A 15381-nucleotide genomic window follows, 5' to 3' on the forward strand; every position below is an offset into this window, starting at 1 on the left:
ATTCCACAAACTTTGGTTCAGCATTGTTATCGTGAGTGTAACTCTGGGGCAGACTGTCTTGCAAGAATGGGATCGACATGAGCTCAACAAACAGATTGGTCATCCTTTCATCAACTTCATAATGAAGACTACCCCTTTCTCCCTGTTTATAGTGAACTTTGGTTCTCCACACCTTCATCTTTTCTATGTAATATACTTAGTATAGACACTACTGGTGTGTGTAGATACCGTTTGGTGTAATTAAGTAATTAATAAATTAGTTTGGTTAACAAAAAAAAATACCCACAATAGATATGAACATTGATTATGCATACTTACCCATGTTGAACATCAGCTATGAACATTGATTGTGGCTATAAAAATATGAAACCAAAACAGATATAAACAATAACTGTTCATACCAAAAACAATTATTGTTTATACCCCCAATTATGAGTATTAGCTATGAACAATGAATGTTCATACCTATTGGACAATGAACAAAATGGATATGAACAATAAATGTTCATACCCAAAACATATATGAATAATGATTGTTCATACCTTTTTTAGATATGAACAATGATTGTTCATACCTACCGTGTTCATACCCAAAAAAAAACATGAGCCCAAAACAGATATGAACATTAATTGTTCATACCCAAAACATATATGAACAATAAATGTTCATACCCAAAATAGATATGAACATTGATTGTTTATACCTAAAGTAGGTATGAACAATATGTGTTCATACCAACAAAAAAATATGAACTCAAAGCAGATATGAATAATAAATGTTTATACCCAAAATAGACATGAACAATACGTATTCATACTTAAATATAATATATGATCAATAAGAACACTTATTGGAGTATGAACAATAATTGTTCATATCTCATACATCAATATGAGATATGAACAGTCATTGTTCATACATATATTAGGGTATGAACAATCAATGTTCATACCTAAATATAATGTATGATCAATAAGAACACTTATTGAAGTATGAACAATGATTGTCTATACCTATTTGGGGTATAAACAATCAATGTTCATACCTTAACATAATGTATGATCAGTAAGAATACCTATTGGAGTATGAACAATCACTGTTTATATTTCAACATGATCTATGAATAATTATTGTTCATACATCAATATATTGTATAAGGTACGTTCACCTATTTGGGTATGAACAATTATTGTTCATACATCAGCAGAAGGTATAAACACTCATTGTTCATAGTAAAATGACAAAAAGGGTAAAATCGGAAAATATTGATTTCAAATCCGGGTTATTTGTCCTTGAGGGTTATTTTTCTCGCGAAAATTGGGTTTCATGGTTATTTTCACTCGAAATTTATTCTTGTGAGTAGGGTGGTCATCGAGTCGAGCGAGCCGAGTATTAGCATACTCAGATTCGGCTCGTGGGTTTTCGAGTCGAGCTCGAGCCGAGCTCAAACTCAAAGTCGAGCTCTACTTTGCGCTCAAACTCGGCTCGTTTCTAATTACACATAGCTCGAGCTCGATTCGGCTCGACTCGTTTTACAAAACGAAGCTCGAAAGTACTCGAGCTCGAGACTCGTAGCTCGTGAACTAGATCTGGAAATAATGGCATAAACTCCATTTTTGAACGAATTAAGTACAAAAAATTCAAAACACATTATATTTCAGTTTTAGGAAAGTAAGAAGCGCATCCAAACTACAATCAACATACAAATTTACAACGAGCTATATATTACATACCATCACTTTCAAAAAGTGAAGCCCAAAAATATAACAAAATCAGTATTCTCATATCTCTTTCTTCCAACTTTCTTAGCTGCAATGCCCTTGTTTGGATCAATTGCTTCTACAATAGCAGCAAGTCTATAACTTTAACTTATCACTATCACCTTGAGTATCAATGGTGGGCAAAAGAAAATGAAAAGAAATTAAAAAAAAAAAAAAAAAAAAAAAAAAAAGTGAAATTTACTCCATGAAAACAAATATGAAAAATGAAGGAATTGAAGTTCAATGATGGAGGTGTCAATAAGTTGGTGTCAATAAGTTGATTAACTTTGAGATGGTGGTGTGGGGTGTAATGGGGTTTGAGAGCCGCCTGTAAGTTTTGGCCTTTTGGGATAAAATGTGTTTTGACTTTTGACATTTGAGACGTGGCTATTATTTAGGGTTTTTCAATGGGTTCATGTGTTTGTGGGTTTGGGTATTTTTCTCTTTTCTATGTATATATATATATATATGGGGTAGGTTCCGTTTACAACACTTTTTATACAACGTTTTATACAATACCCCTTAAAAATATGAATTAAGCCTTGATTCCTTGTAGATATGATCTCCACACCATGGAGATCATCTCTACAAAAATTCAGCTTATTTGAAAATTCCTAATCATGAAAAATATTGTTCTCAACCTATGAATTTTTATCAACGGTCTAGAAATATCGATTTTGTAACTTTTTTTTTGGCAAACTTAGAAATATTCAAAAGACCCAATTTTTTGTGGAGATCATATCCATGGTGAGAACATCTTATCTACAAAATATTTGTCCTTAAAACATCTTGAAGGGTCCGGTGGGGGGTATTGTATAAAACGTTGTATAAAAAGTGTTGTAAACGGAACCTACCCCTATAAAGAGATAAAAGAAAACTATTTGGTGGCGAGCAGCTCGCGAGCTACTCGACTCGAACTCAACTAGAACTCGAACTCGAACTCGAAACGAGCCTAAAACTAAGCTCATATTTGACTCATATTTTTTCATGAGCGAGCACGAGCCGATCCCAAAACGAGCCGAGCACCGAGCCTGATGACCAGCCCTATTTGTGAGTGATTATAAAAAAACTCTATCCTCTAGAGTTGGTTTGAATTGAAATTGGTCTTGGGACCAATTTCTTGACTAAAGTTTTACCTCTTTGGAAAAGGAAAACTACTACCACATAAATAGTTTTTTTTTTTGGAAAAGCTTAGGGTGTGCAGCTAGCACACCCTTGGCTCTGCCCCTGGCAACGGTCTACCCTTAACTACACGTCTACAACTAATTTAATAGAGCTCAATAGTTAAAATTAGGGTTGCATGTGTTGACGAGAATGGTTCTACGTTCAAAGTTAGGCGTGACCGAATGAGGCAATTCAAGCATGAATTACCTCTGATTAGTATTCCTTCATATACGTTTATTTTGGTGAAATTAACATTCCTTCATTCCGCTGCAGGCCTTTTGATTACTAGACTAAAATTGGACTATCAAGTACAATAAATGTTATAGTCCATGCAGTTTGGTAATTGTCCTCCTATGGTTATTGACCTATTGAATAAACCTATAGTAAATTTTAGAATTTGGTCCTATTTTAGACTAAAAATAATGAAGTCTATCGTGCACCTTGAGTTCAAAAGAATTGGATTGCCTAGAAGTTTATTTGAAAATTGGTATGAGCAACAATTACTCCCAAAATTATGGTAATCCATTAATTATTACGTAAAGTATCACATTTGTGGCTAACAAAGTCGGAACATTTTCTGCATGGTTTACGTGTGCATTAAAACACATCTTTAGCCCTAGTGTTGAAATTCAGTTGTTTGACCAACGTGTTATCCGGGGCATTCTGTTGCATTTTGTAGAGTGATTTTTTTGTTCCCATTGGAATTTGCTCCGAGAGCTCCAAGAGAAATAGAAACCAACCAAGTGTCCACCGAAAAGGGTCAACAGTTATTAAAATTAAAATTCCATCTTAATATATGTTTTCTGATTTACCCCCAAACTTAAAAAAATTAAAGGAAAAAACCTAACCAGTTATAGAATCTAGTTTTTTGTCTTAATTGTTGGAAAAAAAGAGGGATAAAAAACTTGAAGTGCTTCTTTCGAATTAAAAAAGATAAAAAAAATCTTTAGCTAATGATGGAAAGAACTCTTATATATTTTACAATGAAATTTTTTATTTTTATTTTTTCTATTTTTAGTAGAGGCAAATCAGGAAATTTGTTCTAAATTTGATAACTGACAATCCCTTTTTAGTGTACACGTGGTTGGTTCCCGATTCCTTGGAGCTCTTGGAGCAAATCCCGCTGGGAGCATTCCCTTCCATATTGTAACCCTGAAAAACTCCCCTTCTCTCACTTTCTCCATTTCTCTTCCATATCTGCATTCCCATCAGGTTGGTATACTCCATCCTTTCCTTTCTTGTTTAGAGTAAGTGTAGAAATAATATCTTTAATCTTTTGCATTTTTAGTTTCTTCCATGATCCAATGCTTTACTTGCACTTGTTTTTACAAGAAGTTTCTGTATGGTTGAAACAATAGCATTTTGCTTTACTCCACTTTTTCGGTTTGTTGTTTTTATCCAAGTTCATCCTACAAATTTGTAAGAGTTGTATTTTTCACCCTCTGAATGAAGAGCGCTTGTGAAACCTCACCTTCAAATTCTTTTTGAGGAATTTAAGGTTTACAATTTTTGCCACAGTACATTTGATTGTAGTGAAAGTTGTTGCAGTAAAGTATTTCGTAAGCATTTGTTTTGTTATGTTATTTTGGATGTCAGAGATAACTTTTTAGATCATAGCAATTTGATTATTTAATTTACTCATTTTTATTTATTTGTCTGTTTTTTATTTATTTGTTTATTTTGCTTTTGTTAATAATGTAGTTTGGACATAACCGCGACTGACATTTGGAGTAAGAGCATATTTTGTGCAAGGGTGCTGGTCTCAAGGATCTTTTCATGGCAATAGCGATTTTGAATTAGTGAAGTAATAGTGATATTAGGTGTAAATTGTGTTATGGAGTATAACAAAGTATCCAAAGAGCATCCAGAACAGTTCCATTCTGCCTCAGAGAGTACCGACCAACTATCTGTTACTCCCTTGCAAATTAACACTACCCCTAGATCTCCAAAATTGCCAAAGCCGCATCATGGTAAGCATGGACCAAGCAAAGGAAGTCCCAGTAGCAAAGGTAGTCCTAGTAGCAAAGGAAGTCCTAGTAGCAAGTGGAGTCCAAGCAAGGGGAGCCCAAGGAAGAATGACAGGCACACGCATTCTGGACGAGATGGTCGTCCCAAAAAAGGTAATGCACAAGCACAACTACACGCCATAGATTGAAATGTATTGCTGTTTCCATCATGTTGTAACATAATGTCGATACAGCTGGCTATGGAGGAAAAGGTACCTGGGGAGGTTTGCTTGATACAGAAGAGGACTGCATTGATCCAAATGATCCAAATTATGACAATAATGAGGTAAAACACTAGATAATTTGTGTTTGATATCTCATTTTTATGAACACTCTTTTAACCATGATGTTTTTTCTTTGATGTGCAATGCATATCGATCTGGTTGCTTAAAGTGTAGCTATTACAAAATGATACTTGTGATTGAATATTCATGATGACTCAAATTTGTGTAGAAATTTTCAGGGTAAGCAGTTAACTGAAACAGAATCTGTTCGAGCATTTGTGGAGTATAGGAAAAAGCTTATGATAATAGTAGAGGAATATTTTGTTAATGATGATGTCCTGTCGACTGCGAATGAATTACAAGAACTTGGTATGCCAGGCTATAACTACTACTTTGTTAAGAAGCTTCTCTCTATGGCAATGGATAGGCATGACAAAGAGAAAGAAATGGCTGCTGTTCTGTTATCTTCACTTTACGCAAATGTGCTTGCCCCTCCACATGTGTATAAAGGCTTTAGCAAATTGATTGCATCAGCAGATGATTTGATTGTAGATATTCCAGACGCAGTGGATGTTCTGGCACTCTTTATAGCCCGTGCTGTTGTCGATGACATACTTCCGCCAGCATTTTTGAAAAACCAAATGGCCTCATTAGCGAAAGACTCTAAAGGGGCAGAGGTTTTATTAAGAGCAGAGAAGGGCTACTTATCTGCTCCACTTCATGCAGAGATCATTGAGCGCAAGTGGAGTGGTTGCAAAAACAAAACATATGACGATATGAAAACGAAGATAAAAAATCTGCTGATAGAGTATGTCCTGAGCGGCGATAAGAATGAGGCTTTCAGGTGCATCAAAGATCTGAAAGTCCCTTTTTTCCACCATGAGATAGTCAAGCGGGTGCTTATAATGGCAATGGAAAACCGAGCATCTGAAGACCGACTTCTGGACTTGTTGAAGGAAGCGTCTGGGGAAGGACTTATTAATTCAAGTCAAATAACCAAGGGATTTAGTCGGCTAATTGACATGGTTGATGACTTGTCGCTTGATATCCTCAGCGCAAGGGAGCTTTTGCAGTCATTGATCTCAAAGGCAGCATCAGAGGGCTGGTTGTGTGCTTCGTCTCTGAAGTCACTTTCCTTCCAACAAGAGAGGGGGATAGAAAATGACACTATAAGGCTCTTCAAGATCCAGGTTGAAGCAACAATTCAGGAGTATTTCTTGGCCGGTGATATATTAGAGGTTGTTAGTAGTCTAGAATCAGAAAACTGTAATTCTTCTGTAGAACTAAGCGCTCTTTTTGTGAAGAAGCTGATAACTATGGCAATGGATCGTAAGAACAGGGAGAAGGAAATGGCTTCTATGTTGCTCACATCTCTTTCATTTCCCCCAGATGGTATTGTAAATGGGTTTGTCATGTTGATTGAGGCTGCAGATGACACCTCTTTGGATAATCCAGCAGTTGTCGAAGATCTTGCAATGTTTTTGGCTAGAGCTGTGGTAGATGAAGTCCTCCCTCCGCAACATTTAGAGGAAATAGGTTTTCGTTGCACGGAACAGATTCAATCTGAAGCAAAGTATTCCAAATGGCACGGTCATTGCTTCAACCCGCCTTTCTAGTGAGCCGGATTCTAAGATGTTGGGGTGGTGGAGGAAGCAGCAAGCCTGGATGGGCAATTGAGGATGTCAAAGACAAAATTGAGAAGTTGTTGGAGGAGTATGAATCTGGTGGAGAGGTACATGAAGCATTCCGCTGCATAAAGGAACTAGGCATGCCATTTTTCCACCATGAGGTTGTCAAGAAGGCATTGGTGACAGTCATGGAAAAGAGGAGTGGAAGGTTGTGGGATTTGTTGGGGCAGTGTTTTTCGGTCGGACTCATCACCACGAATCAGATGGCGAAAGGTTTCGGGAGAGTGGCAGACTATCTCGATGATTTGGCTTTGGATGTCCCAGATGCTGAACAACAGTTCGTTCAATATGTTAATGGGGCTAAAGATGCCGGGTGGTTGGATTCTTCGTTCTCTTCAGACAGACCAGTACATATAGGTGAAAATGGCTCTTCTTCTTTAGATCTAAGCTTGAGTCATCCTAGCTTGGCAAAGAGGAATTAGATCTCTATAGTAGTATTAGTATCCACGCGATTGTAATATTTCTCGATATGTACCTTTATAATATTGTTTCACTACTGTGCTACTTATGGGCGAAATGCATGTACCACATTTGTCTTTCTTAAATCCATTCTAAACTTTGCTGCAAGAAAAACTGTCGAGGATCTTTCTCCAACTTTTAGTCGATGATTTTGTTTGTTCATATCTAAAGCCCAAAATATAGAATGGCAAATTCAATCCAACACACAGCACTAATATTCTTTAGTAATTACCAGAACACGATTTACTTCTTGTGACTTATAAAGTGTAAAGGTTGGAACCAGTTTACTTAAAATTTCAACTAGACTTTTCGATTACTTCATTAGAATCCTAATAATAATGCATATATGGAAACTACCAAACTAGATTGATATACGGACATATGGTCTTTATCCAGAGACACTAATGGATGAAAAAGAAAAGCAAACTCTAAATGGAATAATAGTTACACATCTTATTGAATAGGATTGAACACAATTAACTTTGCACTTGGCATCACTGAAAATACAGCTAAGCTGTTAGGGATAATTTAGAATGATCAGGAATACGATCATGGCTTTTTGGAACAAGCCCTTTCATCCCAGGTAATTGGAGGCGGATTTAGGAGGTGCTCCAATAGGAACTAATATTTTGGGCCCTGTAGTATCCAGACCGTCATCTGATGGGAGTGCATCTGCTGCAGGCGGAGGATCACAATAAAATTTATCTTTGCATCCTTGAAACCACGTGGGCTTGATTTCCTTCAGAGTTCCGTCAGGATTTGATCTGAATGCGTCTGGAATTGATAGAAACTCCTTAGGAATATCAACATCAGAGTATTTACTGGGATTGAATACAACTGGTGTTGGAGGAGGCTCAAGAGGATTGGGGCCTTTAGGAACACGCCTATCAATCCCAGCTTCTTTTAAGAAGAAGCGATTGGAACCAAAACTGATGCCGGATCGTAAGCAAGCACAAGAGATGACCCTAAAAGAAGATTAAGAACAAGGAAAGCCAACTCCATTGAAGAAAAATGAAAATTCAAGTTAGAATCTCACCAACGCCATTTCCTTTATAAACAAGTAGAGATTAACTTGCCTTTTTTGGTTTCAATGAATCTTACCACCTTGTTTATAGAGAATGTATGCGTAATTTTAAAGCTATTCTTGGGGAGACTCATTCTTGGGCAGGTTCAAAACAATGGATTTTTTTACCAGGAAGAACATATAATGAGTATTACTAATTTGTCCGAGTATTTGAAAAATCTGACTCTTAGAGTATATTTATATTTTGGGAAATTAAGTTTGCCACTGTACTTGCCAAAACTTGTAATGCTGCTAAATTTAACAAAGGCAAAAAAAGCAAATGGAAGATCTTTCTTGATATGCAAGCATAATTAAATTAACAGTTCATATCGCCAGATAGAATTTCTTAACAAATTAACACATTCCCAATATGCTTGTCACCCTGTCCATATCCTCCCTATTCCCTCCCCCATCCTACAGGACCTCTGTCTTCTACGGTTCTACCTATTCCTGGGGGCACTAAATCATCCTTTTACTAAAGAAAAGTCTAGTAGAAATCTAGACTTTAGAAACACAGAAAAGATTTATAAACATCAATCCCCCGAGTAAAAGGAGTGTCGCTTGACACTAGTCTTCACTCAACACTTTCCAACTTTAACAGTGGACCAACCTCACAAGGACTGATTATTTTATTTTATTTTTGAAACACAAGAAATTGCAATTAACGGTCATCAAATGTAGAGAGCCTTTACTAACCATGCAAATATGAAGAAGACAAATGAGTGAATGTATAGGGAGAACCAAAAAAAAAAAAAAAAGACAGTTCACTGCATTGCGAGAGGCATTGCTTTAAGTGTTTAATCCATCATCAAAATCTGCACATGAGCTAGCTTGATGGAAAAGACCCACTCTCAATACAGAGAGGTCTGGGGGGTCGAACCCCACCAAAAATAAAAAAAGTTGAGTCTGGACCAGCATCAAAGAATTAAATCTAGCAGCGAACACATTTATCCCATTATTTTGGCAGACCTTAAGTAGAGACTGTCGACAACCTTGCCGCTGTTTTGGCTCGGTTCAGTGACTTCACCTTGGTCCAAGGGGGTTTTTTTTTTCCTAACACTAAGTGGGTGTTTGGTTCTCATTTTTTCTTAAAAAACATTTTTATGAAAAAGTATTTATTCTAAAAACAGTTTTTTAATAAACATATTTGGTTGTGATTTTTCTTAAAAGTTATTTTATCAAATCAGATTTCACATTATGTTTCTCGATATATTTTGGCATATCGTGGCATAAATCACTAAAATCTAAAACATCCGGAGAGTTCTTTTGCCTTTAGCACCCAAAGTGTTTCATTCAAAGAAAAATTAGCTTTCAAACCCGTCCCACGAATGGATGTCGTTATATTAAATTATTCTAAAAAATATTAGCAACTATTCATAACTATGAGATATGAAAATTATATTAATCACTTGTTTAAATTTTTTGCACCACTCTCTATCAAACGAAAGCACCAAATCTTGGTAAAATCCGACGATTTATTTTGGTTGTTATGTTTAATAATAGAAGTTTGATAGAAATTTTGTGAGAATGTTTAATGTGGCGAAGATGATATTGAAGCTACTTAAATAGCAAGACATTCTCAATCATAATAAAATAATTATAATAAGTACTACTTAAAATGCAAAACTATACTTGTTGAGATATTATATTCTCCCTATATATAATACAACTATATTTTGAGGTTAGTTCAATGCATTTGCATTAAGTTTCTAATTTTACGTTAATTATTCTTTGAGGCTAGTTCAATGTATGTAGTTGGATCTAGTTTCCGATTTTCCATTAATTATTCTTTGAGATTAATTCAATGTAGTTGTATCAAGTTTTTGATTTCCCGTTAATTATTATTTGAGGTTAGTTTAGTGCAGTTGCACCAAATTTATGATTTTCTGTTAATTATTCATTAAAATTAATTTAGTGCAGTTCCATATTGTTTTCAATGTTTCGTTAATGACTATTTGAGATTAGTTAATTGCATTTGCATTAAGGTTCCAATTTTCCGTTAATTACTCTTTGAGGTTAGTTTAATACATCTGCATCCAGGTTTCGATTTCCGTTAATTTTTTGCGAAGTTAGTTCTCAGATCTAGTTTCCAATCAAATTTCAGGTTATTTATGCTTTGAGGGTAGTTCGATGTAGTTACATCTGGTTTTCGATTTCTAGTTAACTATTATTTAAGGTTATTTTAATGCATTTGCATCCAGTTTCTGATTTTCCGTTAAATATTCATCAAGAATATTGCATCCAATTTCTGATTTCCCGGCATGTTAGTTACTATATGATTTTAGTTTAATGCAGTTACATCTAGTTTTATATTTTCCGTTAATTATTCTTTGAGGTTAGTTCAATGCAGTTGCATCCAATTTCTGATTTTCCATTAATTATTTTTCGAGGTTAGTTTAATGCATTTGCAACAAGTTTTCGATTTCCCTTTAATTATTTTTTGAGGTTTGTTCAATGCAGTTGCATCAAATTTATGATCTCCCGTTAATTATTCATTAAGGTTAGTTCAGTGCATTTGCATCCATTTTTGTATGTTTCTATATATTCGTTAATTAGTCTTTAAATTTGTTCATTAAATTTGCATACAACTTTCGATTTTTTATTTATAACTCTTTAAGGTTAGTTCAATACATCTGCATCTAGTTTATGATTTATGTTTATTTATGCTTTGAGATTTTAATTAGTTAAATGCAATTTCATCCGATTTCTGATTTCCCGTTAACTATTATTTTATGTTATTTTAATGTATTTGTATGTAGTTTCTGATTTCCCGGCAATTATTCTATGAGGTTAGTTCAATGCAGTTGTATTTGGTTTTTTATTTCTTGTTAATTATATTTTGAGGTTAGTTCAATGCATTTGCATCCGGTTTCTAATTCATCGTTAATTATTATTTGAAGTTTGTTTGATGCATTTTTGCATACCGTTTCTGATTTACAGTTAAATATTTTTCAAGTATTTGCATCCAATTTCTAATTTCCCATTAATTATTCTCTGACGTTAGTTTAATACAGTTACATCCAGTTTCCGATTTCTAATTAATTACTTTTTGAGTTTAGTTTATTGCATTTGGATAAAAAAAATTAATTTTCCGTTAATTACTCTTTGAGCTCAATTCAATATATTTGAATCCAGTTTTCGATTTTCTTTTAATTATCCAATGTGGTGTGTAATACCAACTTTCTACTTATCCATATATAGTGTCCTTACAAACATGACATAAAAATAAATTATGCTTGATTTACTATATTGGATTATCAAACATTATTCAGTTTCTGATTTTCCGTTAATTATTATTTAAATTATATACCTGACTTACTATGTGGGATTTTCAAAGATTATCTATGAACGGGTCCTGTCATATTAATTATTATGAAAAATATATTTAACTATATATGCATAACTATTATATACATATATTATATTGCTCACTCATCCAAATTTTTTATAACATAAAAATTTCACGTACTCTCTATTAAAAAAATAATAATTCACCATTGATAAAACCCTTCAACTTCATTTGTTGTTTAAAAATTGAAGTTTGATCGAAGTTTTATGAAATTGTCTAATAAGATAAAGTTTATATTGAAACTACTTGAATAGTAAGGTGTTTTCAATTACACGAAAAAAGATTAGATAAACACCGTTTTAAATGCAAAACTATACTTATCGAGACATTCCCACAACATATAACACAGCTATATCTTGAAATTAGTTCAATGCATTTGCATCTAATTTATGATTTTCCGTTATTTATTTTTTGAGGTTAGTTCAATGCATGTAGTTGCATCCAGTTTCCAATTTATTGTTAATTATTCTTTGCTGTAGTTTAATGCATTTGCATCCAATTTCCAATTTACTGATAATTATTCTTCGAGCTCAGTTAAATGCATTTGCATCTAGTTTCAGATTTTCCGTTAATCATTTTTTTAGATTAGTTTAATACATTTGCATCCCGGTTTTGATTTCGTTTATTATTCGATGAGGTTGTATTTACATCTAGTTCGATTTCCCGTTAATTATTGTTTGAGGTTAGTTAAATGAATTTGCATCCAATTTCTGATTTTTCGTAAATTATTTCTTGAGGTTAGTTCAATGCATTTGCATCAAGTTTATTTTTTTAAATTAGTTTAGTGTAATTGCATCCAGTTTTTGATTTCCCGTTAATTATTTGTAAAGATTAGTTTCACGCATTTGCATCCTATTTCCAATTTATAGTTATTTTTTTTAGGTTAGTTCAATACAGTTGCATCCAGTTTCCGATTTTCCGGTAATTTAATATCTGATGGTTAGTTCAATGCATCTGCATCCAGTTTATGATTTCCCGATAATTATTTGTTGGTGTTAGTTTGATGTATGTGCATTCAAGTTTTGATTTCCCGTTATTTATTCTTTGAGGTTAGTTTAATGCAGTTGTATCAATATTCTAATTGCCCATTAATTAATTTTTAAGATTAGTTTAATGTTTGCATGTGCATCCAATTTTCGATTTCTCGTTAAATATTATTTGAGGTTAGTTCGATGTATTTGCATCTAGTTTTCTATTTCTCATTAATTGTTCTTTGACGTTAGTTTCATGCAATATTATATATATTTGAAAACATTTGTTATTATTGGGGGGTTTTTTTTCCAATTGCTATTATATATTTTGTGATGTTATTTTTTATATAATTTAATTTTCCATATGTAATTTGTTTTGGTTTGGTTTGGTATATAATTTATTTAAGCCCAACGTCTACTTGAACTAAATCAATAGTTATATAAATTATTTAAGCCAACGTCCGTTTTAACTGAATCTCGTTATTCCGCTAAAATTGAAAATTATAAAATTCATAAATTTAATTAGAATATGTCGTAATTATTGTGGCCTGTGGTTTTTGAAATCCTTAACTATGACTAAATTTTACACCTCAAATTGATTCAACTTTATTTGTTAGACCCATATATATAGTGCATATAATACAATTTTATTTGTTTTTGGTGTACACTATTACTTATTTTATGATTAGTTTTTTATTTTTTTATTTTTTTCCCAGTCACATGTGTGGTTAACAAATGCATAAAATAAATGTTCAAGCAACTCAATTCATTTTTTTCATTTGTTCTTTATAGTTTCATTATCATTTTCTAGAAAGAAACTTTGTTATGTTAAACTTCACCTTAGATTAGTGTGGAAACTATTATTTGTGGCGTAAGGGTTTTAGGAAAATCGTTTTTGCTTGAAAATATTGTTTTTTGCAATTTAGTTATTTTTTTTAGGTTAGTTCAATACAATTGCATCCAATTTCCGATTTCCCCGTAATTTAATCTCGAGGGTTAGTTCAATAACGATTTTGCATCCAGTTTCCAATTTCCCGACAATTATTTGTTGGTGTTAGTTTGATGTATTTGCATCCAAGTTTTGATTTTCCGTTAATTATTTTTTGAGGTTAGTTTAATGCAGTTGCATCAATATTCTGATTGTCCATTAATTAATTTTTAAGATTAATTTATTAGTTTAATGTTTGCATGTGCATCCAATTTATGATTTCCTGTTAAATATTATTTGAGGTTAGTTCAATGCATTTGCATCCAGTTTTTTGTTTTTCGGTAATTGTTCTTTGACGTTAGTTTCATGCAGTATTATATATATTTAAAAATATTTGTTATTATTGGGGTTTTTTTTTCCAATTGCTATTATATATTTTGTGATGTTATTTTTTATATAATTTAATTTTCCACATGTAATTTGTTTTGGTTTGGTATATAATTTATTTAAGCCCAACGTGTATTTTAACTAAATCAATAGTTATATAATTTATTTAAGCCAACGTCCGTTTTAATTGAATCTCGTTATTTCGCTAAAATTGAAAATTATAAAATTCATAAATTTAATTAGAATATATCATAATTATTGTGGCATGTGGTTTTTGAAATCCTTAACTATGACTAAATTTTACACCTCAAATTGATTCAACTTTATTTGTTATTCCAATATATATATTGCATACAATACAATTTTATTTGTTTTTGGTGTACACTATTATTTATTTTATGATTAGTTTATTTTTTTTCCTCTTTTTCCAGAGCCATGTGTGTGGTTAACAAATGCATAAAGTAAATGTTCAAGTAACTCAATTCATTTTTTCCTTTGTTCTTTCATTGTTTCATTATCATTTTCTAGAAAGAAACTTTGTTATGTTAAACTTCATCTGAAACTCTAGATGAGATTATTTATTTATTTATATCCTACTTTTTTTATAATTAGTAATAGAGTTTATAAAAAATTTGAGTCTCTAGAGTGCTCCAAAAAATATATTGGTGAGGCTATAACTATAATTTATATCTAAAGATTTGGATTTTTTTTTTCCGTAATTAGTATTAGAGTTTAGAAAAAGTTGGAGACTATGTAAAGTCTTGAAAAATAGAGCCAAGAGGGTATAGCTATAATATATATCTAAGGATAGTTTTTTAACTTGGAAAACAAATTTTACCTAATTATCATAAAATAAGTTTTTGGGACTAAAAAATGTTTTTTTGATGAAAACTTTTTTTTTTTCAAATAGAAACCAAACACATTTATTTTTTCAAAAAATATATTTTCACTAATAAACACATTTTGGCAATAAATAAATAGAATCCAAACACCTCCTAATGTTACTGGTTTGAGCAGAGATGATGAGGCAACAAGCACCTTGATGTGGGGTTCAGAGATTTTTTTTTTTTTTTATTTTCTTTTGACGCTGGTCAAAGTGGCTTAATAAATCCGATGCATTTCAAGTGGCGTACAAGCCCAGCCCAAGCCATTGGATCCAATTTCTGGACTCAGCCTAAGTTGTACGGGTCAAAACAAATATTCTGAAATTCGTGCAGGGTCCATAATAAAAAAAAAAAAAAACACGTGGCAAAGGCCTAGTGGTCCTGATGACAGACACACCACGTGACGAGTTTATGTTTTTTTTTTTTTCCTAATCTTCTCCCTTTTCATTCCGATTTTCGTTGGGAAGGATTTTCTATACGAGTTTCATCAAAAAAAA

The 15381-nt window shown here is 32.8% G+C and overlaps 1 protein-coding gene across 1 annotated transcript; it reads left to right on the forward strand.

The window, feature by feature from the left end:
- Nucleotides 1–4629: 4629 nt before the first annotated feature.
- LOC147502520 (MA3 DOMAIN-CONTAINING TRANSLATION REGULATORY FACTOR 2-like) lies at nucleotides 4630–7416 on the forward strand. Its single transcript, XM_086607300.1, is given in 4 exon segments — nucleotides 4630–5045; nucleotides 5126–5217; nucleotides 5395–6720; nucleotides 6723–7416. Coding segments are annotated over 4 exon segments (2247 nt in total). The 5' UTR covers nucleotides 4630–4759; the 3' UTR covers nucleotides 7266–7416.
- The last annotated feature ends 7965 nt before the right edge of the window (nucleotides 7417–15381 follow it).

This window comes from Coptis chinensis, chromosome 4 (assembly GCF_015680905.1).
Source record: "Coptis chinensis isolate HL-2020 chromosome 4, ASM1568090v1, whole genome shotgun sequence".
In the NCBI taxonomy this organism is placed as follows: Eukaryota; Viridiplantae; Streptophyta; class Magnoliopsida; order Ranunculales; family Ranunculaceae; genus Coptis; species Coptis chinensis.